Genomic DNA, 25,130 nt, shown 5'->3' with positions numbered 1-25,130 from the left:
AATTGAAAAATACCTATATTTTCCAAAACAAAAAAAGTAATAAGAAGAGTGGCTTTGTTTTGCATTCTCATAAGTCTCTTTAATATTTGGTTTAATAGGAGGTAGTTGGATTTTTATATCTACTTCCTCGTTCAATCTGCCGTGATATCATCCATGTCTTGTAACCCCTAGAACACCCCACTGCACACGTGTGACTGAATGAAAGTAAAAAAGCCAAATAACCTCTTATTATTATTATGAAAATAATTGGACCTCAGGGACCCTCCTGAGGGGGCTGTGGACCACACTTTGAGAACTGCTGATCTAGATAAGACTCCTCCCATGACGTCACACTCTGGAAGCACTCTCTGCTCACAGGTGCCCAAGCCAAAAATCTGAGAAGCCTCCCTGACTCAGCCCTTCTCCCTCACCAACCACTTATCATCTTTTCTCAAAAATCTCTAGTCCCTCCACTTCTTTCTCTCCCTACCATCTTGACCTGAACACACACCTTACCCTTTCCCAACCTGCATTATTACAACTGTCTTCCAACTCTTCCTCCCGTTTTAGTTCTCATCTGTCCTTTATAGTGAAAATCTGAGTGATTCTTTTGAAATGCAGATTCCAAGTGAGCATTTTCTACCACCCTTAAGTTAAGGCCTTAACTCTAATGTAAAATACAAGGGCATCCTAAGTATCCCTGCCCTCTTCTCAAATTACACTTGTCAGCACTTCTTCCTTGCTTCTTAAGATTCTTTGCCCATGCTCTCTCACCTCTATGCCAGTATAAAAGCTGTTTTTTCTTCCATCCATTCCTTCCATTCTTTCTCTTTTTATTTAGGTATTAACTTAGACGTCACCTCCTTTGAGATAATTTCCCTGAACGCTCCCATTCTGAGTTAGGTGATCCTGCTATATGCTTCCTCAACCATCTGTACTTTCCCTATCAAAATAGTATTGCCATTTTTCATTTATAATTGCTTGCTTAGTAGCATTTGTCCCCCTGTGTATTTTTAGCATGGTATGGGCAGGAAATTTGTCTATTTATATATTTCATTGTCTCCTCAATGTCTAGAACAGTGCTTGACCTACAGTAAAAATTTAATAAACACTTGATGCATGAGTAAATGAATGTCTTTTTTTCTCTGTCTTATTCCTGCAGTCAGTTGTATTTACAGTTTTTTAACTCACTCTTCCTAATGAAGTTGGAAATCATTCTTTGAATTAATTGTTTTATTGTCTTATGCTACTAGTTAATATAAAATAGTTATTATCCTACAATATAGCTATCAAAGGGTAGCTCTCATAAGACACTTATCTGAAACCAGACCTATCTTTGGAAATTGGCCACACTCTTTGAATCTCTCACCTGGAAAGATTGTTAAAAATGTACATGCATGAGTCCTATCGCCTGAAGATTCTTATTTGGTTGTTTAGATTGTACCCAAGCTTCACAGGTTACTGTCATACCTTCCAAAGTTTGGGAGCCTCTGCCTTACAGCAATTATATTCAGGTTTATTTATAAAAAGTAGTTAAACAATGTTACTACCCTTTAAGAATTTATTCTAATTTAGTTACAGAGTACTCCCATATGTAAAGAAATGTATAGCCTTTTATAGATGTTTTAGAGGATTTTATAAGCCCAATGTTAAATGCTGCTACAATTAAGCAGGTGTTATAAATTCAAATATTTGTTTTCATCTTTGTACAGTTCAGTGTTAACATCTGTACTCATTATATGCATAATTCCCTAGACTGAATTGTATCATGTTTAATGGGTATATTTGATATCAATTAATTATGTAATATTTATTTTACTAATAGTATTATACTGTGTAATTTATGCAAATATTATTTGTAGGATTTTATATATCAAAATTTTAAAATAACTTACAATGAAGTAAACTTTATGGGGCAATGTTTTATTTAATGAATTAATTTAATTTTTTATAATTTTATTTATTATTTTTTTTTGGCTGCATTGGGTCTTCGTTACTGCGCATGGGCTTTCTCTAGTTGTGGCAAGCGGGGGCTACTCTTCGTTGTGGTGTACGAGTTTCTGCTTGCCATGGCTTCTCTTGTTGTGGAGCATGGGCTCTAGGCACGCGGGCTTCAGTAGTTGTGGCACATGGGCTCAGTAGTGGTGGCTCACAGGCTCAGTAGCTGTGGTGCATGGGCTTAATTGCTCCAAGGCATGTGGGATCTTTCCAGACCAGGGATCGAACCCGTGTCCCCTGCATTGGCAGGCGGATTCTTAACGACTGTGCCACCAGGGAAGTCCGGTGGGACGATATTTTAAAAGCAAAAGATACTAGGTATATTTATGAATTTACATATTTTTTATCTTGCATGTCTCAAGGATAAAAATACTGAAAATTAGTCATGTTAATTTTATTAACTATGTTGCAACATATTAAAGTGTATATAGCATTACATGTCTAAGAGGATCTATTATTTTTTTAAAAACTGAATGAAAAAAATTCCTAGAATTAGATTTTATTCTTTAGATCTCATATGTTATTTTAATACACAGTAGATTTTTAATCATAGTAAGATACTTTTAATTCCTGTTTCCAAATAAAGTTATATATATATAATAAAGAGAGTATGTGTGTGTGTATATATATATATATAGAGAGAGAGAGAGAGAGAGTTCCAGATAGTTATTTACAAATATTTTCCTTTATTATTGTTTGTCATAGTAATATTTATGAAGGTAGTTTTTCAGGAAAAATAGAAGTAGAGTTTTAGAAATATAAAGATGAGATGGAAAAAGGGGTAAATAAGAAGGAAGAGGGGAGAAGGGGAAAGGAAATTGCTTAATTTTGTCCAAGCTAATAGAATTGTATGATCCTTCTTTTCTTATCATACTCTTATATATTGGATCTTTTATATCAGTTTTTAACGGGTTTCCTTACTTAGAAAGTTTCTATAAAGGAATAAATTCATTGATATGTCTCTGTTATTTAAAAATGCATAGCAGTTCTATGACCTATTGAAAATGGACCTATTAATTTGATATATTTTTGAAACATATAATCAGGAGCTACTTTTCTAGGAAAATGTTTGCTTTGTTAGTAATTTCTGTAGTTATATTTATTTCTGAAGAAATACAGAATGATACCAAAAAAAACAATACAAAGGAAAGTTTTATTTCTTAAAGTAATTTAATTACACTTCTGGCTATTTAGTCTTTTTATTAAGAAAAGTATATCACTCTTACATTTACACCAAATTACTAGACCATTACTTGTGAATAAAAATAAGAAATAATGATCAAAGTTTGTAATAATAGAGAATAATTACATAAATTATGTCCACTAAAACTTAATTGGACAAACTAGAACAGTAATCACTAACTTACAATGACCTATAAGACATTGTCACGAAACAACTATTGATGTAAAATACAAAAAAACCCCTCTATGTATATATGTGCAAATGCATAGGAAGTATATGGAGGATAATATTTCAAGCCATCAACAGTGACAACCCACTGGGAGTAGAATTAGGATAGAGAGGGAAACTATTTTATTTTATATTCTTTTATCTATTTAAATTATTTACATTAACTTACAGTCATGTATGTCTTTCATACTTTGAGAAATACCCTAAGAATTTGAGAAGTGATTTTAACAAAAATAACTGGGGATTGGGAGTTCTGAAGTAAGCATTTCAATGGTCACGTCATGATGTACACATGTACATGGTCAAGGAAATCAGACACTGTGGTATGTTTTGTGATTCTGTGAACTACTCTGTTTTTTCTGTAACATTCTATTTTTTTTCTTTTTCATTAAAGGTCTCATTCGCTTGCAGGAGCTCATCAAAGCTCCATCAAGATACAATCTTCGACTTAAGATCCGTCAACTACCTGCTGATACAAAGGATGCAAAACCCTTACTAAAAGAAATGAAAAGAGGCAAGGAGTTCCATGTCATCTTTGACTGTAGCCATGAAATGGCAGCAGGCATTTTGAAACAGGTAATCTTTAAATTATTTAAGTTCTTAATTTCTTTATTAAATTTGAGTTTGAAATTTTTTTTTTTTACATCTTTATTGGAGTATAAGTGCTTTACAATGTTGTGTTAGTTTCTGCTGTATAACAAAGTAAGTGAATCAGCTATACGTATACATATATCTCCATGTCCCCTCCCTCTTGCGCCTCCCTCCCACCCTCCCTATCCCACCCCTCTAGGTGGTCACAAAGCACTGAGCTGATCTCCCTGTGCTATGCAGCTGCTTCCCACTAGCTATCTATTTTACATTTGGTAGTGTACATATGTCCATGCCACTCTCTCACTTCGTCCCAGCTTACCCTTCCCCCTCCCTGTGTCCTCAAGTCCATTCTCTACGTCAGCATCTTTATTCCTGTCCTGCCCCTAGGTTCTTCAGAACCTTTTTTTTTTTTTAGATTCCATATATATGTGTTAGCATAGGTATTTGTTTTTCTCTTTCTGACTTACTTCACTCTGTATGACAGACTCTAGGTCCATCCACCTCACTACAAATAACTCAATTTTGTTTCTTTTTATGGCTGAGTAATATTCCATTGTATATATGTGCCACATCTTCTTTATCCATTCACCTGTTGATGGACTGTTAGGTTACTTCCATGTCCTGGCTATTGTAAACGGTGCTGCAGTGAACATTGTGGTACATGTATCTTCTTTTTTTTTTTTTTTTTTTTAATTTTATTTATTTATTTTATTTTATTTATGGCTGTGTTGGGTCTTCGTTTCTGTGTGAGGGCTTTCTCTAGCTGCGGCAAGTGGGGGCCACTCTTCATCGCGGTGCGCGGGCCTCTCACTATCGTGGCCTCTCCCGTTGCGGAGCACAGGCTCCAGACGCGCAGGCTCAGCAATTGTGGCTCACGGGCTTAGTCGCTCCGCGGCATGTGGGATCTTCCCAGACCAGGGCTCGAACCCGTGTCCCCTGCATTGGCAGGCAGATTCTCAACCACTGCGCCACCAGGGAAGCCCCATGTATCTTCTTAAATTATGGTTTTCTCAGGGTATATGCCCAGTAGTGGGATTGCTGGGTCGTATGGTAGTTCTACTTTTAGTTTTTTAAGGAACCTCCATACTGTTCTCCATAGTGGCTGTGTCAGTTTACATTCCCACCAACAGTGCAAGAGGGTTCCCTTTTATCCACCCTCTCCAGCATTTATTGTTTGTAGATTTTTTTATGATGGCTCTTCTCACCGGTGTGAGGTGATACCTCATTGTAGTTTTGATTTGCATTTCTCTAATGATTAGTGATGTTGAGTATCCTTTCATGTGTTTGTTGGCAATCTGTATATCTTCTTTGGAGAAATGTCTATTTAGGTCTTCCACCCATTTTTGGATTGGGTTGTTTGTTTTTTTGATATTAAGCTGCATGAGCTGCTTGTATATTTTGGAGATTAATCCTTTGTCAGTTGCTTCATTTGCAAATATTTTCTCCCATTCTGAGGGTTGTCTTTGTGTCTTGTTTATTTATTTATTTATTTTTTGGCCGCACTGTGTGGCATGTGGGAATCTTAGTTCCCCACCAACCAGGGATCAAACCCGTGCCCCCTGCAGTGGAAGCGAGGAGTCTTAACCACTGGACCGCCAGAGAAGTCCCCTGGTTTTTTGTTTTTTAAATCAAAGTGTTATTGTTACACAGTCGGTTTAAAAAAAAAAAAGTCAGAGAAGTCACCTTGATGTGATTTTCTGATAAAAAGTCTAAGTACTTTAATTAATTGTCTTAAAAGAAAAGTAATATAAATATTGATGATCTTTAAAGCACATTGAAGTTCCGAGGTTACTTTCAAATGGCTAAAATGCCGTTTGTTAATGTGAATATTGATCAATGCAGTAGATATTTCTGTTTTGTGCTGAAATGAGGGAATGAACTTCAAATCAACAATTAAGCAGCTCAACCATTAAAATCAACTAGTAAGAAAAAGAGAAAAAAAAAATTGTTCTTTACCTGGCATGTACGCTGAGATGCCTTACACACTTGATCTTATTTAATCATCGCCATAACCAAATGAAGTAGGGACTAGCTCCACTTTACAGACAAAGAACTGAGTCTCAGAAAGATTAAGTAGCTTGATCAATGTCCATCATTGATCAAGGAAATAGCAGAGGGATTTATATTTCTCCTAGTGATGTTAAGAAGTATTCATTCCAGAATAAAGCATTGCCTACCTAAAAAGATAATTCTAAATCAATCAAATGAAACAATTCATAACAATAAAACCTCTTACTATTACTTCAGCACTATTCAGGCCTAACAGCACACTGGAAAACAATTATTATTAGCTCATATCATATATATGAGGGGATTGATGTAAGGGGTTAAATAGCTAATACAAGGCTGTACTATGTAGTAGAGCCTGAATTTGAACACAAGTCTTTGGACTTTGTTTTTTAAGCTCTTCTATACACACTGGCTGACTGCAGATTAGCCACCTGTCTTGAAACCTCTCAAATGTAGGATAAAATATCTCTACTAGAGTGTTATGCAGATTCAGATGTCAAATTATATCTCATAAAATATAACTACCAACAGTAAATGTCTGTTATAACATGGTTAGTTTATTAAGCAGATGTTTATCCAGTCTTCCAATATGGATGTTGGTTTCACTACAGTAAAATATTTAATTGGATTTGGAAAATTGCTCTAGTGTTATATTTGAGTAATAAAGAATATAAGGGTGGTTGTTGTTGTTTGGTTGGGTTTTTTTGGGAACAAAATGATGCAATAAAGTAAGCACTGGAATCTAGAGTAGGGATTTGTTTTTCATTTAATACCAAACAATTCTTGGTCACATTTAGAATACACAGACTTGGAAAGGATACCTTTCCTTTATGCCTGGAGTGAGTATGACTGTACCATTTGTCAGTGACAAATAACAGGCTTTTGGTAGGCTTTCTCTAGGCCTCCAACAAGTATGTAGGTGATCAGTTGTCTTGTCTCTAGAGTAACTAACTCTGACTTATTTTGCTGTTTGAAAGGTGAGAGTATCCATCACCTTTAATAATAGAATTTCCATTCTGTCTTCTAGTTGATATATCCATTATTTCATACTTGTTTTCTGATGTGTAACCTGCTATTCGCAAAATGAAAACAGAATTAAAGTAATATCTAAAATATATACAACAGTAAAATTATATAATTTTAACAAGATTAGTAGGTGAAAAATCAGAACGGAGGGGAAATGAGAATATGAAAGTTAAGCTGAAGTCAGAGTAACACTATTACACAGAATGCATGCTTTTTGATCCTGTAACACTGGCAGACCGCGTATGGTGGGATTTTTTTAAAACTTGCCTTGTCCCAGAGAGCATTTATCTCATATTTGGATCTTAGCTACTCTAGAAACCAACTCAAAAAGAAAGTAAATAGCTTCTTTTTTGTAACTGCAGCAGTACATTTAATAGGACTCCATTTTATGATTTATGAAATTTTTTTGAGATCCCTCAACATTGGCTAATGATGACACTCCAAAGAAATGGTACAAGAGTTGCAGATAAGGCACAAATGGGCTTTCAGCTTGTCTGGCTTAATCCAAGAACAAATATTAGGAGTATCAAGAAAAAGAGATGTTTGTTTGTTTTATTTAAACTAACTGAGCTCTTACTAAGTAGTGAGCAACCATGAATTTGAAGTTTTCCTGCCTGAGAGCTTTAAAAGTGAGTGAAGCCTGGGCTTGGCTAGATTTCCTCTGAGGCAAATTAAGGGCACTCATTGGCATACATGTCTTAATAGCAAAAGATTCCACCTCTACTCAGATTTGTCAAAGAGAATCCTCTATGGCAGGGCCAGGATGTTGTGGAGTAAAGTCTCATGAAGACATTCTATCACAGAAAAAAATAGCAACCAAGAACTTTAAAGTCCGTATCAGAGAGTGAGAAATCAAATTTTTTAGCCTGAAAAAATGTAAAAGCAGATACAAAGAAACTGCTACAGCAGCAAGAAGTAAAATAAAATAAAATGTTAAGAAATATGTATAAAGTCTACTCCTCCAATTGTTAACCTTAAGCAATGCAACGTCCAGATATAACCTGAAGGATAAACTGGTTGCAAATTATATGCCTGGATAAGTGCATGTGTTAATTTGTCATATGGCATTGTTAACACTACATCAGTTAAATGTTGGGAAATTCTAACAATATTTTGATTTTGGAAAAATTATTCTGTGGTATTTCTTTCCAGGAAGGGTGACGTGGCACAAGCAATTTTCTTTTGTGGCCACTCTTATTTATACACAAGAAGATAATAATTTTGTTCTTTTTAATGTGGTTTGAAGTATGCACACAGGTCATTCAAAAGTAGTAGTAGCAAGACATAAATGCTATAATTAAAAGAAGGTCCAGAACAAGTTCTTTTTTAACTCCCATTGGAAATTATTAACTCACCTTTCAAGAGAGTATCCCCGTTGTTCACTTTTGTTCATGTTAGAGTATAGGTACTCCATCAAAAATAACTAAACTTTTCTACTTAGATCTAAGTTCATAGTCCATACTGACTCTTGTTTTCAGAATCAAAGACTGAAGGGAGGTCAGTGAAATGCTCACACAGTCCTCAGTTATCCCTTAAAGGTTTCTTCTCAACGTGATGAAGAAGAAACCTGTAGCTGGGGCAGAACACCATTTCCTTAAGCACCTCCCACCCTCGCCTCCAAAACACAATTTCCAGGATTGGGCTGAGATTCCCAGGTTTTCGAATTATCAAGGAGGAAACAGCCCAAATTTTAGAATGTATGGATCCTAAATGGATCTATATCTCTGGGAATATAAAATATGCCACTTTATAAAAGGCATAGATTATGCTCTATATCCAAGCTCCAAGAGTTAGAGACCTGGAGTTTATTTTCACTCACTGTCTCAATTCATTGGCTAATTTATTCATTCTTATTATGTCTTAGTTTCTTCACCTGTAAAATAAGTATAATAATAGGACCTACGTCATAGGATTTTTAATGAGGCCTAAATTGATTAAGATGTGCAGTGTGCTTAGAATAGTACCCAGCACTTTTTAGACATTATGTAAGTGTTATTTATAGTTATACATCTGAATCGCTGTTTCTTTCATTTATCCCTATCTATATTTCTATGCCTGTTGAGTTGGTAAAGTAAAAAATATCGACAGGGGTAATGCTGAGCTCTCATTGAGTAGTTCTGAAGTTGGGAAACCTTTAACACATATCCATCAGGAACAATGAATACCTTCTACAAAGATAATCTTGTAAATTTTTATTTAATAAGAGAAGTTTTCTCATATTTTGCTTAAGTGTAAATTTATCAGAGAGTTATTGGCTCATATAATTTTTATCCATTCAGGAAATATTATTTGGTTCCTAAAAGTTGTGCATCCAATTCAGTTGTGTGTGGGGGGTGTTCCCCACACCACAAGCAGTGCTCGGACACCAGCTCATTGTCCTACAACCCAATTCAGTTCTGACAGCATCTATCCAGAGGTAGCATCCAATTCCGCGGGTTAAGGGCTTAGTCCTACAAGACTGTTTCCCCACCTCCCGCACTTCGGACAAGAACCACAAGTCCAGGTTATCACTTGTGCTTCTGACCCACCGGCTATAGATTGGAGGTTCCTACGACCCCCTCTTTAGGTTCGATTAATTTGCTAGAGCAGCTCACAGAACTCAGAGAAACATTTTACGTACTAGATTCCTGGTTTATTATGAAAGGATGTAACTCAGTAACAGCCAGATGGAGGAGATGCGTAGGGCAAGATACAGGGAAAGGGCAAGGAGCTTCCACGACCCTTCTGAGTATGCCACTCTCCTCGCGTCTCCACATGTTCACCAACCTGGAAGCTCTCCAGATCCTCTCCTTTTGGGTTTTTCTGGTGGCTTCAGTTCATAGGCATGATTGATTAAATCATTGGCCATGACGATTGAACTCAGTCTCCAGCCCCTCTTCCTTCCTAGGAGGTCGCGGGGTAGAACTGAAAGTTTCAGCCTTCCAATCATGAGATTGCTTTCCCCTGGCAACCAGCACCCACCCTCCCATCTTAGGGGATTTTCCAAAGTCACCTCATTTGACATAAACTCAGTTGTGGTTGAAAGGGGTTTGCTAAGAATAACAAGACACCCATTTCACCTTTATGGCTCTGAAGCAATTTCAGGAAGTGAAAAAAAGAAACCAAATATTATAACAAAGATGTTCCCATTGCGTTTATTGTTTGGGAAATTCTAAGAGTTTCTGGAGTTTTGTGCCAGAAATGGGATGAAGACCAAATACATATTTCTTATTATAAATTACAATATCACAGTTCCTAAGTTCCTTTCCTCTGCTCAATTCTTTGATGCTACCTTTCATTAATAAATGTTTCTCCCTTTTAAAAAAATACATTTTATATATCCCAAACTTTTTCACAAACATCTATCTTTTCTTACTGAACAGCTAATGCTGTGGAAATACAAATCTTATTGTAGCTAATTGGTTAATACCTACCTATGGGTATGGAATACAAAGGATGTAGCTGGGGCAGCTACTTAGTAAACCAATTTGAGTAGTTAGTAGTTTGTGGAAGAATATTAGATGCACCTGAGAATACTTGTTTCCTACTAACAGCTCTTCATTCAGCTCAAAAATGCATCATTTTTCAATTATCATCACCAGCTACTGTTCACTGACAAACAGTTATTTCTAAAGGATTCTGTATTTTCAGAGAGGAAATTGACACTTCTTGTGACTGGAAGTTCTAATCCAAAAGCCCTTGTTTTAAGACTGATAGTCTAAAATTGATGAGGACCGTAGAAGTGTGAAATAAAACATAGTAAATTTCAATTGTTCATTAATAAAAAATAAACTTTCCTTTATCTGTACAGTGATGATTTACATTTGCTTCATTAATACTAAGAAAACGTCTCTAAAATGCTAAAAATAATTCCTGTTGGTATTGTACTTTGGAGCACTGTTTTCCTAATTGAGTAATACTTTTCAACAAAATAAAATGGTGTTCCTTATTATGGTATTTGTAGTGAAGACATTACATATATAATGAACTAAGATGTGCTAATTTGAGGTTTTGTTTCAAATTTAATGCCTCTTTTAAGATGTAAAGCATAAGCCTTACAATTGCAAACATTCAATTAATAGCTTTTCTATCAAGAGAACTGGTTCAGAAATTCCTTCGTAACCACTAATCTTCTTTAACTATGGAAAAAAGATTTAGTTTGACCCAATTTTAATGTAACCTGAATATTATAGGCTGATTCTTCATTACATCCTGCTATTTTCATCTCACTTGTCTTATTGACGTAATGTATTTCATCTAATATGTACCTTCAATATTAATATTTTGATATTTTTATTTTTTACTTCTTAGGCATTAGCTATGGGAATGATGACAGAATACTATCATTATATCTTTACCACACTGGTAAGTAATTTATCGAAACATAAAGATAATGCTCTGAATTTTCTTATAATGAATTTCAGGATGAAAAATGGGTTTTTGAGTGGGAAGAAGTAATATAATACTGGCACTTTTAAAGTTATGATTTATTTTATTTTGATAAAACCCAAGAGGAATTATCATCATGGAGAACTAATGATTCTTGGTGGGAACCTGATGATTTTGAAATAATATCATGTCAGATATTAATTCAAAATAATGTCTTATTTTTATATTGCTTAGAGGACTTTCAGAACATAATGGATTTTAAAATTAGTTTGCTGAGAAATCAGTGTTTTAGAAAAGCACAGATTCTTATGTTGTTAGCTCCATTGACTTAACCGAAATCAGGTTTATTGAAGCTGCACCTTTAGTAGATTAAATGTTCTATTCTGTTTTTGCATATGTTAAGTTGGATTTTTTTAAGTAAATATGATTTACTTTGCAATTAGCAAATTGAATGTTACCTTTATCTTTTGTCTTTACATACCCACAACAGTTTTTTCTCAATATGCATGAAAATCTGACATTCTTTTTTTTTTTTTTTTTTATCAAACCTACTTACCCTTAGCTCTGTTTCTTTACCAATATATTATCCTAGTTTTCCTTCCACTGTGAAACGACTATCTGTCTCTGTCACTATTTCCTGCCCATCCCCCCAATATGAGAGTATCTCCAAGTTTGGGCATGTATCTTATTTTCTTTTTTCCTCTTCAATTATTTTCTTCAGCACTGGTATGTACTTAGAGCTTCAATTATGACCTTTGTTCAAATGAGATCTAAATGTCTATCTGTAATATTCCTGAATTGTTGTATATCGCTGCGTTGCAGAACGTTTCTAATTGTTGTGGCGTTAAGATAATTTCAAGTTATTTAAACCTTAATGTATTGTCCTCAGAAGTGACTCATCTTCTGACTCTTCCTTCAAAACTTCCACTGTCTCTAACTCCTGTATCCCCAACAAAATGCTACTGATTTTTTCTCCATAGTGTCTGTAGTATGCATCTTCTCCTTTCCCACAATGACCAGTCTAACCAATGCTCTCTCTTTGTTAACTCAAAAGTTTTCCAATTGATCTCCTTGCTTTTAGGAGTCTTAAAGTTACCAGATTACATTACTAAAATTTAGTAATTGGTCTAAATTACTAAATTTTAAATCTAAATTGATCACAGTAGCTTCTTGTAAAAACAACTCTTCTTCAATGAAGATGCTTCACACAGTAGGTTGTATTTTACTGGTAAATACTAAGGCTAACTCTGCTGTATATCTGTATCACTTCCCACCAGGCAACTTTTTTGCAGCCTGTGAGAAACTTAGTGATGGGCTGGTGGAGAGTGAGTAGAAACCTTCACTCATCAGCAAATTATATTTCAATGCTGTTGAAACTCAGTTCTACCATAATCATAAGATTTTAGGGAAATCGATAGCATCTCTTAATAAGGAAAAAAATGGAAAAAAAAAACTAGTTTAGTATATGTAGGACTCATCTAGCCTATAACTGAAGGTCCTTTTCAGTTTGATTCTAACCTAACTTTCCTATTTTCTTTTGCCGCTGTTCTCCTTCATGAATTCTCTTATAGCCAAACTGATTTAGGTCAGTCTCCTGAGTAGACTTTATATTTTCTAATTTTTGTGTCTCTACTGACATTTTGGTCTCCTTTTGTCTTTTGCCTATCAAAAGCATGGCCATTCTTTAATGGCAGCTCAGATCCCATCTGCTCTGTGAAGTTGTTCTGTACCATAAAAATTGAAAATCATTTGTCTTGCTTCTGACTCTTTGCACTTACCACTTGTACTCTTTTGCCCCTTAGCATATATTGCACTACATTTTATATATATATATATATATATGTGTGTGTGTGTATGTAAATATATATATAGCCAGAGAGAGAGAGAGAGAGAGAAAGAGATAATCTCCTTGCCTAGATTGCAAATGTTGAAAACTAAAAACCTAAAACTTCCTTATATTTTTCACAGCACAGAATAGAGCTGAGGCCAACGTCAGCTTCTCTTCACTGAATTTTGCTTCTATAATCTAGTCTGTACAGCTGTATGAGCAAGCTGTGCCCAGGACCAATGGCATTGATCTTGCCCTGGCTCTCAATAGTTCTCAATGTTGTCTGTAAGGTCTAAGGAATAGCTAATGCCAACTCAATGGGGGCAAAAGTCCCACATGCTGCATGTTCTCATAGTGACATCCGACTGCCCCGACAGCTTTGGCCTCCTATCTCCTGGGCAAATCCAGAGCACTCACTGTATATAGAGTAGAAAAGGCAACCAAAATCTGAAGTGTTCCTTATGGGGGAGTTGCTAGATAGGGTATAAGACAAAAGAACTACAAGAGTTCTTGTAACCAATAAGCCCAGTTTTGTTAACTTTTTTCCTCAGCTTTGATATAATTTTCATTAGTTAGAAGCTATATTTCATGGTCTGTTTCTTAAAATAAAAAGAAAGAAGACAAAGCAAAATAACACAAAAATGACAATAGCCAGTCAAGGAAGCAAGACATGGGAAAACACCTATAATCAGTTAAATATAAAAGAGTAATGCATAAAATTTTAGGGCAAGCTATCCCTAACATAGAGAAGAAAGCTTATGCAAACCTTAAAGGTAGGTTGTAGAAAAGCCTGTTGTTCCACTGGTGGAACTGGAATAATATATATATGTACTTGTTTATGTAGAGTGTATATATATTTGCATTGGCAAAACATGAGGATAGTGTATTTGAATCTTGGTGATTTGTGACGTTTAAACATCACTTGAGACACAGTGGTGTTAAGTAACCTAAGACAAGCAGGAATACATGATTATTTCAATTATACTTGCCTATGAATATTCTCTCCTGATACTAACACAAAGAAATTTGTCTTTTAGGACCTCTTCGCTCTTGATGTAGAGCCCTACCGATACAGTGGCGTTAACATGACAGGGTTCAGAATATTAAACACAGAAAATACACAAGTCTCCTCCATCATTGAAAAGTGGTCTATGGAACGGTTGCAGGCACCTCCGAAACCCGATTCAGGTTTGCTGGATGGATTTATGACGGTATGAATACCCACTTAAAGATCAGTTTGTGTGTTTCTAAGTAATATTGCATAAATTATTGAGTCCTCTGGATCCAAACTTCAGTTTAGTTGTTAATGTTAAAGGCATGATATCAGAAGTACTATTGCCAATAATTCTATTAACAATTTTCTAAATCAATTTTATGTGGCAAATTTAACTTTTATCCAAGTATCTCAAAAAGCATTACAACTATTGTCAGAATACTACAATGTAGGGGATTTCTCTAAAATTAATTAGTGCTATATATAGGATAAATTAAAGATTGGAAAGAACACATTAACCTGAAAGTTATCCTTCGGATCTTAACTACCAGTATATGATTACTCTTCATCATGTTGGCTTCTGATATCTGATGTCATATAAATGACTTACATCACACTAAATTTCCCTTGAGTTTACTCTTTAAGGTTCAGAATTCACCAATAATCACACTTGTTATTTTCAAGTCTTGGTTTTAAACCTAGAAACTAGACTAATGCTTAAACTGTAAAAGAAGGGTACATTTTATGTAACTTTAGTTGTTTATACCAGTTCTGCCAATGAAAATCTAATGTAAAGTACATACATAATTTAACATTTTCTAATAGCTATGTTAAAAAACATACACCAAAAGGTAAATTTCAATATTATTGATTTATTTTATTTAACCCATTGTATCAAAAATGCCATTATTTAAACAATCACTATAAAAATTATGACTGAAATATATTACATTCTTTTTTTCTGTTAAGTCTTTGAAAGTTGGTGTGCATTTGACACTTCATGTATTTGTTCAGACTAGTCACATTTCAAGTTCTCAGTAGCCAAATGTAGCTACTGGCCACCTTATAGGACCAGGTAAGTTTATACTGTACTATTTAACAAATTATAAATGTCTGATATATTCTCATTCAATCTATTTTCTATAGACAAAGTTACTGCTACAATTTAGTAAATAGCTCAGCACTTTGGCAATATTTACATTGCCTAGGTCATTAAAAAGTGTCATTCTAAATGGAAACTTTATAAGCAGACACATCCTCTATCCTGATGTGTGGAAAAGCTTTTTCTATTATGATTGTAATGTTTCCATTAATTGCTTCAATGGGGCTTCCAAGTATGTTTTTAATGTTGTAGCAAAATAAAGGAAATTTTTGTGTTTTTCTTCCCTTAAAAGAAGATTTAGTAATACAAATTGAGTGTCTTCGTAGAGACTGTGAAGAAATCATAGTTACCCTCTAGGTACCAACCTTCTAATGGAAAGGAAAAAAAAAAAAGACATTTATTTTCTTTTAGTGAGAAAAATAACCTAGAATTTGAAAATATCTTATATCCACATTATTGCTTTAAGGAAATAGTATGAGGGGAATTTTACTCCTGTGCATAAAAAGAGATGGTTGACTAGCTCTAGTATTTTAGTTTTACTTTAAGATATATTTGAGAAACTTTATTGGGAGGAAAATACATAAATAACTTAAAAATGAAGATTTTTTTTTTCTGAAGTACATCCAGATTAAAAATAAAATACAACCAAGAATAAATTACAAATATTATATTTCATTGGCAGTTTGAAGATGGTGAATCAAACTTTTGGAACCTAATAGACAATGTTATTTTTAAAAATTAAAACATATACTTCCTTTTAAATTGTTATTTTAATCATGTATATATTTTTTCCATATATGCTTTCTAACTCTCTTTACCCTTCCTTAATTTCAAGATGGATATTGTTATTTGTTATTCAGAACCATTACTGAATGGTTTTAGGAAAAGTAAGTCAATAGGTATCATGGCAATCTTAATATTTTCATACTCTAAGACTTCCACTGATATGTCAAAGGATTAGTGTGCCCTTTTATATATCAGAATCACAAAAATTATCCAGCCTTACTTGGGTACTCTGTGTATTTCTGTATGATTCCTGTATCACTCTACATGTCATCCCTTGAAACTTCTAGTAAGTTAAGTAGACTATTGAAAGAGATAAATACAAAGGAAGATATATTAATTTCATATCTAGGAAGGTAGGGGCTCTTGGAAAGAATTAACCTTCATAAAATGGATCAAAAAAGACAAAAATCAGTTATATTTCTGTATACTAGGAAAGAATCTGCAATTTATTAAAATTTATAATTTTTATAAATAAATAAAATTCATTTTCTAAAATAAGTACAAAAAAACCCAGCTATGTGTCTACACTAATGCTAAATGCTTTGCATGCATCATTCCATTTAATCCTCAAAACAACTCACTGAGTTGGTACCATTATTATTCCCATTTTACAGATAGAAATATAAGACCTCAAGTGGTTAACTAACATTCCAATGTCACACAGTAAATGTCAGAATTTTAAATTGAACCTGAGTCTTTCTGTTATCCAAATTTGAACTCTTAGTCGTTATTTTTACCTTCTCCCATTAGCCACGTAATTACTCCCAGTCCCAGTATTTACAATTATAGAGCACACAGGCCACTAGACAAGATGAGGACCTCAAAGTCAACCAAGTGTTTGGACTGTCTTCTTGGCTTTCCTAAACATATTCTTCTCAATAGAAGGTATATGCACACTAAAAAGCAAAAAAAAAAAAAAAAAAAAAACAGGGTGTTAGGATGAATGCAGGTTTAGGTTTCTTCTTTCTAACCATGAGTCCAGTCCTCAATCCTGCCCTTCTTCTGAACTGACAAGTGATTTCGTGGGAGTGGATAAGTGATAGAACAAAAATGCACTGATGAGAAAATGATTAGCCTATTTATTGAAAATTCTGGGCATTGTGTATAGACCATAGATTTTGAAATCTTCAGAAGAATTTTTAATGCCAACACTCTTCTCTTTGTTATAGTCATGAAATACTTTTCAAATAGATCTTAAATAAGAAAAAAAAAAGAGTATAAGGGATAATTGCCTCTTTATTTATATATCTTTATTTGAGTTACTGCAAAATATAAAAACCACCAGAAGACTTACATGAGAACATTTTTAAAATGAATGACTTCATTTTTAAAATGAAGATAAATTTCCTTGTATGAGCACTTTTTGAGTAGTTCTTATCTAAAAATGTGTGCCAACTATTTTATTATATTTATAAATAGAGCATGGAACACAAAATATTTTAGAAGTAGATATAAAGTTTGCCATTCAAATAAAGATTTCTTTTAAAATGGATGCAGATTGATGACTTTTTTACAATTTTCCAAAGGAAAACTGATAATATCTTTAAAAATATTTCATTAGATAACATTATATAATGATGTAAAAGATTATATATATTTTATTATATAAATTAATGATTAATTATAAAATAGTGCATGATTATTATAAAATAAAACCAGTATGAGATCTGTTTAAAAATGGTGGTATATTTATGCCTTGTATGAGTATTCTTTTTCTTTTCCACTTAAGATTATATTGTAAGCATTTTCCCAGTTATTAAATGTTTAGGAAAAGAAATTAATAAGCTATTTCTGCCATGAATGGGGTAAGGAAGTTAAGAGGATTCTAGTTAGAAAAGAAAAGAATTATAGCCTGGCATTGTAGAGTTGGCAACATTCCCTTTAGTCAATTCATGAGATCTCAGTGTTTATATATCCCTTGTTCTTTTTTCTCCCTATGGTCCCATTAAGAAGTGGGATTATCAGCAAAGTCCCTAGTACTTGGAGCAAGACCTATTATCAGTATCATAGTCATTTGTCACTATGTAAGATCACAGTGCTTAGATTTTCACATTATTTCTTTATGTTTAAGCTATAAAAAGAAACAATGAATTGGATTCATAAGAATTTTCCTGGTTGAGTTAGCACCTAGGCTAAGTGTTTATCTGCTAAATGACTACTGAATACAAGACGATTTCTGCCATAGTTGTAGTTCCTTCTTCTATGGTCTGGGAACATCATATTAAATATACTAATGCTAGTAGCTCAGTAAAATTCTTATCTTCATTTGGTATAAACCCAACCAGGGAACCAAGTCACACAATACATCCAAACCTGATCTCACAAAGAAGGAAGGAAGAAAGGAAGTCTGACCCTCTTCCTTCACACATAAGGGTTTTGTTTTTAACTCATATCACCTTTCTCCCACTTTCCCCCATGCCCACACACTGCCATCCAGGTAGTGCTCTAAATGCCTCCCTAGACATGAGCCCTTATTATAAAACCCTTTCCCTACTGTGCATTCTTTATTAATTATTCACGTATTTCCATGCCCTTGGGAGTGGGGAAGCCCCCTTCAGTGAACATTATCACTGTCCTTTACAGCGTGATCAGAAGGCATTTCTCCCCATCCTCTGACCAGACATCTACTTTCCCCAGGCACCGTTAACTATAGGGTGGGAATTCACTTTTTTGAATCCATCAGCGTTTGACAATGGTTACATTTATTATTGACTTATTGAGTTTGCAACAACCTCAATTCAAGAGAATGAAGTCAAGTAGAAACACCTCAAGGTAAATTTTAAGTTCAGCTATATCCTGGAACTCCTTCCCAGTGCTCCCATTATGTCATGCATCTTAATGCTAATGGACCTGTAATCCATTTGGTATTTTACCAATACCATTTTTTCTTATGTTGTTATATAATACCACATATATTCCTTGACAATGTAAATTTGCAACACAAATCAATAATGACTGTTGGTTGGCTCTTTCATTTGAATTACTTTAGGGAGATTACCATTTTTGGAAATTTAAACTCTTCAAGACTTACTGCTCTCTCCATTTCCTTTCTCCTCTCTTCATATCCATCCAACAATCATCAAACACAGTCAAATCTACTGTATCAATATCTTGCTTAACTACATTCTTCTTTCCACCCCCAGAGCTATGCCTTGGTTAAGGATCCCATGGTCTCTCCCCTGGCTGTTGCAACAGTCTCCTCACTGAATTCCCACTCCTAACATCTCTCCTACACTTACCTTTTTCCTACCATGAGCTTACCAAAACATACTGATGACTCCTTGTCATTGGCTAGGTGAAATTTTAGCTCATTTGTCAAGCCTGCAAGGCCTTCCATGTTCTGGCTCCTGCTACTTCTCCAGCCTCATATTTGCCTGCTCCCTGCTCTTTCAAGCCACCCATCTTGCCATCTCACCCTGGCTGAGTCAGCAGTGCTGATGCACCTCCTCATTTCAGCGCAGGATGTTCCCATTGTCTGAACCACTTACCCCTGTTCGAATGTCTGGCATATTCCTACTCGTGCTATGATTTTCAGGACTTATGTACCTTTCCCATGAATTTGCTGAGTCCTCCAGACATTTTACACGTGTGCACCTTTTATTTATGCACTTTATATATAACTCCATGTTAAAATTTAACTCTGGGGCTTTTGTTTGTCCTCACACCCCTTTCTCAATAGATTGTAAGCTCTTTTGAGGCAAGAACCAGGTTTTGTCATTCTTGAAGGCCCTGGACCTAGTTCAGTGCCTGATGCAAACAAAGTAGGGGCTCATCATGATGGAGTGACTGCCTGATTGAATAAATGTGTGTGTTAATTTATTTTAATCATGCTGCATCTGTGTTCTAATCACTAGGCCTTCTCATTTTCCCAAATATATTCTGGGGAGCTTTTTTTATTTACCTACTTGTATTTTATTATCAAGATATCTAATCACTTAGAAAATACAATTAGGCTAGTCTCAATTCTTTGTTAGAAAAATACCTTAAAAGACAAAAACTTAGAAATGCTTTTGATTAAATAGTGAAAGTTTAGTGAGTTAGAGGAGTAGTTCCCATTCTTTTTTACGAAAGAAGGGATAATGTTTATAAGGGAGGTGAGTCTTTAAGTGTTTAAGTTCCAGTGTCCTCCTAACAATTATTTATTTATAACAACAGACCATGGCCCATAAACTTTATAATTTCTTTCCTCATTTGATTAACTTAAATTAAAAGATAACATCTAGTATATACATTCCCAGCAGGGAGTTAGCTCATGTACTAAAGGGGCACAAGTGACCACTCTGCTACTGTACGAAGATTTACCTTTAGAAAAGTCAATGAAAATAGAACCATAGAGAAATAAAGTATGACCAGGCAAGGCTGTCATTTGCTGCTAGAACTACAAGTTTGCCTTAGCTGCTGTCTGCCTGTCTTAATTAGCTGGAGCCATTTTATTTGATTCAGTTGAAATGAGAATAAAAATAAGACTTTGCCAGACAATGGGTCAAACTAACTTGCCATTTTTTAATCAATAAAGGTATTTTGAAGAAGGTGGTTTTATTTCATATGCCACTAAAACATCAAAAGTATAAAAAGTAACAAAATAATGAATTATCCTTTCTTTGATCAGTTTTACTCATGAGTATGTTGTACACGTTACTCTGAATTTTATACCAGGCACTCAGGATTTGGTAATGAAGTCAGTACCTCTGTTTCCTCACAGAAGTTAGGGAATTGACAAAATCAAGAAGACAGTGAATGTCTTACTGATCACATCTCACATCTTTGTCAGTACAAAAATCATATTCAAACTTCAATTTTTGATTTCATTTTAATTTGGTGTTTCTTTGATTGTTCTAGTTCCTAAGTCTTCCTTCAAATTCTTGTTAAAATTCCTTGTTTTCCATGCTATTTTGTGACAGCAAGGACAAATATGTATTTACCAGGGGCTTCACATAACTTCTTAGTATTCTGCTGAAAATGTATAACATTTCACAAAATTTATTCACATAATTGCTACTTTTATTCTTATCTTTACCACAGAAGAAATATTTTGAGGTCTGTATTATAATCAAATGTGGCAGAAATATTTGCATAAGATGTTTCAGGGTATATAATGAAGTCATAAGCACAGCATTCATTACATTTGTATATGATTGATTTAATGAATAGTAAAAGGACATGGAGTATGTGGCATGAATAACAGGATGGCACTGTATTTCTTCACTTTACATACCTATTAATCTTCCTTGATGTACTAAGCTGCAAGTTGAATCTGAATGTAAATAATTGAGATGACCTAACAACCTCCATCATTTCATTAACTTGGAGCATTCCATCTAAATACCTTTGGTCATTGGCAGATTAAGCAATCAGCGTTTATCTAAAGCTGATAAAAAGATGGAATTTCCATTTTAAGTAACTGTTTCTTACATGAAAGTTGGCAATTGCATTGAAACATTTCCTTCATAATTGTGTTATTTTTTTAGGTCAATTTTAAAACTTTTCATTTGGAAAAAGTAAGGTTGAATCAAAAGACTTTTTTTACCCCTTCTACCCTGAAAATCAAAATTTATCTTTAAAGCATTGATCTCAGATCATGTAATACAAACTTGTAAAGAATTAATACATTTCTGCTCACAATTTTCCTCAGCTTCTTATGTATTTAATAGTTACGTAGTTACATATGTATGTAACCAATCCAAGATGGTATGAGGAAGTCTAGGTAGATGAAAATTTGTGTTATTTAGGAAGGAGGACTCCTCAAGTGACAGTCAATGACAAGGACACCTAGAGAAGGTGATGCCAATGCTCTGACAAGAAAGCAAAGTTCAACATTGCAGAGTCTAGGAATTAGCAACGTTCTGAGGTTTAGGACTCCACATCTGTACTGAGCATCAAGATAGAATTGGTAAGAGTAAGCGATGAATGTAACCTTGAAAAAGCAAAATGTCAAGCAGGCAGTAGAGGTAAAGAATCATCAAACTTGGGAAAGCAAATACAGTGCCCAATACAAAGGGAATACAAGGTGATTAAGAAAATAAGCAATGGATTCTTTTACTGGAGCTGGCACTCAGGTTAGAATGGCGCTAACAGCAACTTTGACATAATGTTCAATGTCCTGGATTAGAGGAATGGATTGGAAAACAGTGGGAGATAAAGCTGGGATAAAATTTTTACATATCAATTAATAGATTATTATAAGTGTGCAATATTTACCATATAGAAATTCAGAATAAAGTCAGCATGAAATTGCTGGAATTATTATTGGTTGGAATTATTTAAAAACAGAAAGTAAGAGATGACATTGAGGCCTATAAATAACAAGAAAAAAATATTATTACTCAGATATATATTCCTAATAAACAACAGAAAAGTTCTAGTGAAAGAAAGTTAACATTTGCTATAAACAATAGTACTTTCTCTTCATTGGATCTATTTCTAAAATGGAAAGAAAGAGTGGATCTATTTACAAAATGTACAAAACATGTTTTCTGGCTATTTTGCTTTCAGAGTAAAATACTCAGAGCTAAGCTGCATTCTGTAATTGGGAATAGGATGCAGAATGAGAGGAAGTAGACTAGTCATAATTACTATCAAAACTGTATGTTTTCCTGTATTATTCCATTTTTATTCATAAGTTTAGGAGCTTATCTTAGGCATTTTATTTTTTATTTTCATAATTTTGGAATTTATTTCCAACAAATGTTGAAATATAATGCCAGATAAAAGATATCTTGGCCTTACTAAGTCCTTAAATAAAATAACTTAAAGAAATAATAAATAGTAATGTAAATTTTCATTTAAGTACTTATGTTTATGTATTTTATATAAAAAGAAATAATATAAAACATATATTTATGACCTATATAAATTCCTATTGCTTTAGCTGCTGTTGTGAGTAGCAAGCTATTTACTAGAAAGACAGTGGTACTGGCTACAATCCTAATAGTATAATTAGCATTTATAATACATGACCTCAAGTACTAAATATGTATAAGAGTTTGACAGATTTTTATTATTAAACATAACTATAAAAATATTTATTTATAAACACATAACACATTTAACTATAGATTTTATTAATTTTGGACTCAATACTTCTGCCAAATTTTAACAAATTTTCCCTCTTCACTACTGTGATTTATAACAAACAAATTGCAACTTTCTTTTGTCATACTAAATTTCAGAAGAATTTTATTTAAAAATTGAGAAAGCTGGAAAATATTGCAAGTAAATCAAGAACTTGATATATAATAAAATTTATATTATATATAATAAACAACAATTATAACTGATTTTTTCCATGTAAATATATACCACAGTAGATGTTCACTCTTTTTGTTTTTAAATTACCTACCTCTGTATCTTACCAATGCAGAAATTCTCTCACTTATTTGATGCAAAGAATTACCTGACTCTGTTCTTAGAAATAGGAGAATACACATATATTAAGTGTGTATATTAAGGACCCTAGGATGTATAGGAGTCCTAGGAAGTTTGATCCAAGCAATGACTCTATATATAAACTCTGAATCTAGTTCCTATTGCAAGTTACCATTTGTATTGACAATCTCTATTACCAAATAACCTAATTGTGAAATGTATTTAATGCTTACTATATCTTAGAGCTATTATTGCCTTGTAACAACATCATGGGGGCAGTTGTAATCCTCATTTTATAGATGCAGATACATAGAATAGGCAGATTATATATAAAGGAAAATCCCTGGACTATAGTCAGGCATATAAAAGAATACTTAAGCATCCGAAGGTAAAAGTTAAGCATGATTAATTCAAAACCAGCAAAAAATGTTACATGTATTGCTTCTTCTTCAACTTTAATATATAGAGTTTTACACCAATTTTGGGTGAGGTGGTGAGTAGTTGGTCTACCAAACCCTTTTATTTCCTTCCCAGATTAAACCAATAAATAGGGAATACAAGCCAGCATCTGAATCCCATTTCCAATCCTTTCTAATGCTGTTTCTTTAAGCAGGTTATTTAATTAACCTCTTTGAGCCTCACTTGTCAAATAGAAATAATAAATTTTAGTATGTTGTCCTACGGATCGAAAGGGATAATGAATTAACATATAAGAATATTGTAAACCTACCTGGCTTTTTATAATTATAAGCTATATTATTGCCTCCTCTTAAAATCTCAGTGCCTTATAAATGTAAAACAAATTTTGATACAAGGCTTATAGCTTAATTAATCCAAACATATTATTTCAGCATCTTTTGTCATCTCTTATATGCAGTAACACTGTAATAGATATGTAGTGTGTCTGTGTGTTTGTGTGTCTGTGTGTGTGTGTGTTGGATGGTTAATTGATATAGAAACCTTGAAAAGCATTCACACAGAATCTACTTAGTACTAGAATCTAATAGTCTTCTTTAAAAATGAGCCCAATCTCAATAATTTGAAATATTCTATTAGAATGATGTATCCCTATTTAACAGACTTTTTTTTCTCTTTTTTTTTTAACATCTTTATTGGAGTATAATTGCTTTACAATGGTGTGTTAGTTTCTGCTTTATAACAAAGTGAATCAGCTATACATATACATATATCCCCATATCTCCTCCCTCTTGCTTCTCCCTCCCACCCTCCCTATCCCACCCCTCTAGGTGGTCACAAAGCATCTAGGTGATCTCCCTGTGCTATGCGGCTGCTTCCCACTAGCTATCTATTTTATATTTGGTAGTGTATATATGTCCATGTCACTCTCTCACTTTGTCCCAGCTTACCCTTCCCTCTCCATCTAGTTAGGAGTTTGTGAAATTGTATGTGCCATTTATTTTTTCTCAATGTTAGGTCACTTCTTCTTTAGGTTAAGAAGATGGCTTGTTGCGCACAGAATTATAGGACGGATTTTTACTTGAGTTTTTTTTTTTTTTTACGCCACTTACAGAAGACTATAAAATCTATTCTATTTCCATCTTAGAACAAGAATTTTGGAATCAGAATCATCTGTCTATTGAAACCAAGGTCTGCTTATTACTTCTTTTATAAACTTCTAATTATTTAGCATCTTTGGGCCTCAATTACCTCA

General features: G+C 33.9%; 1 protein-coding gene across 5 annotated transcripts in view; it reads left to right on the top strand.

The window, feature by feature from the left end:
* GRIK2 (glutamate ionotropic receptor kainate type subunit 2) overlaps positions 1-25,130 on the top strand; it is a 629,459-nt gene that overhangs the window by 287,429 nt on the left and 316,900 nt on the right. For all 5 annotated transcript variants that reach the window (XM_068550777.1, XM_068550778.1, XM_068550781.1 and 2 more), the window contains exons 4-6: positions 3,783-3,964; positions 11,306-11,359; positions 14,249-14,422. In XM_068550777.1, coding sequence (XP_068406878.1) covers positions 3,783-3,964; positions 11,306-11,359; positions 14,249-14,422 — 410 coding nt within the window. The remainder of the gene's footprint in view (positions 1-3,782; positions 3,965-11,305; positions 11,360-14,248; positions 14,423-25,130) is intronic.

The sequence above is a fragment of the Eschrichtius robustus genome, chromosome 9, assembly GCF_028021215.1.
Source record: "Eschrichtius robustus isolate mEscRob2 chromosome 9, mEscRob2.pri, whole genome shotgun sequence".
Taxonomy (NCBI): domain Eukaryota; kingdom Metazoa; phylum Chordata; class Mammalia; order Artiodactyla; family Eschrichtiidae; genus Eschrichtius; species Eschrichtius robustus.
The sequence above is the reverse complement of the archived record's forward strand: the minus strand, read 5'-3'. Positions and strand labels throughout refer to the sequence as shown.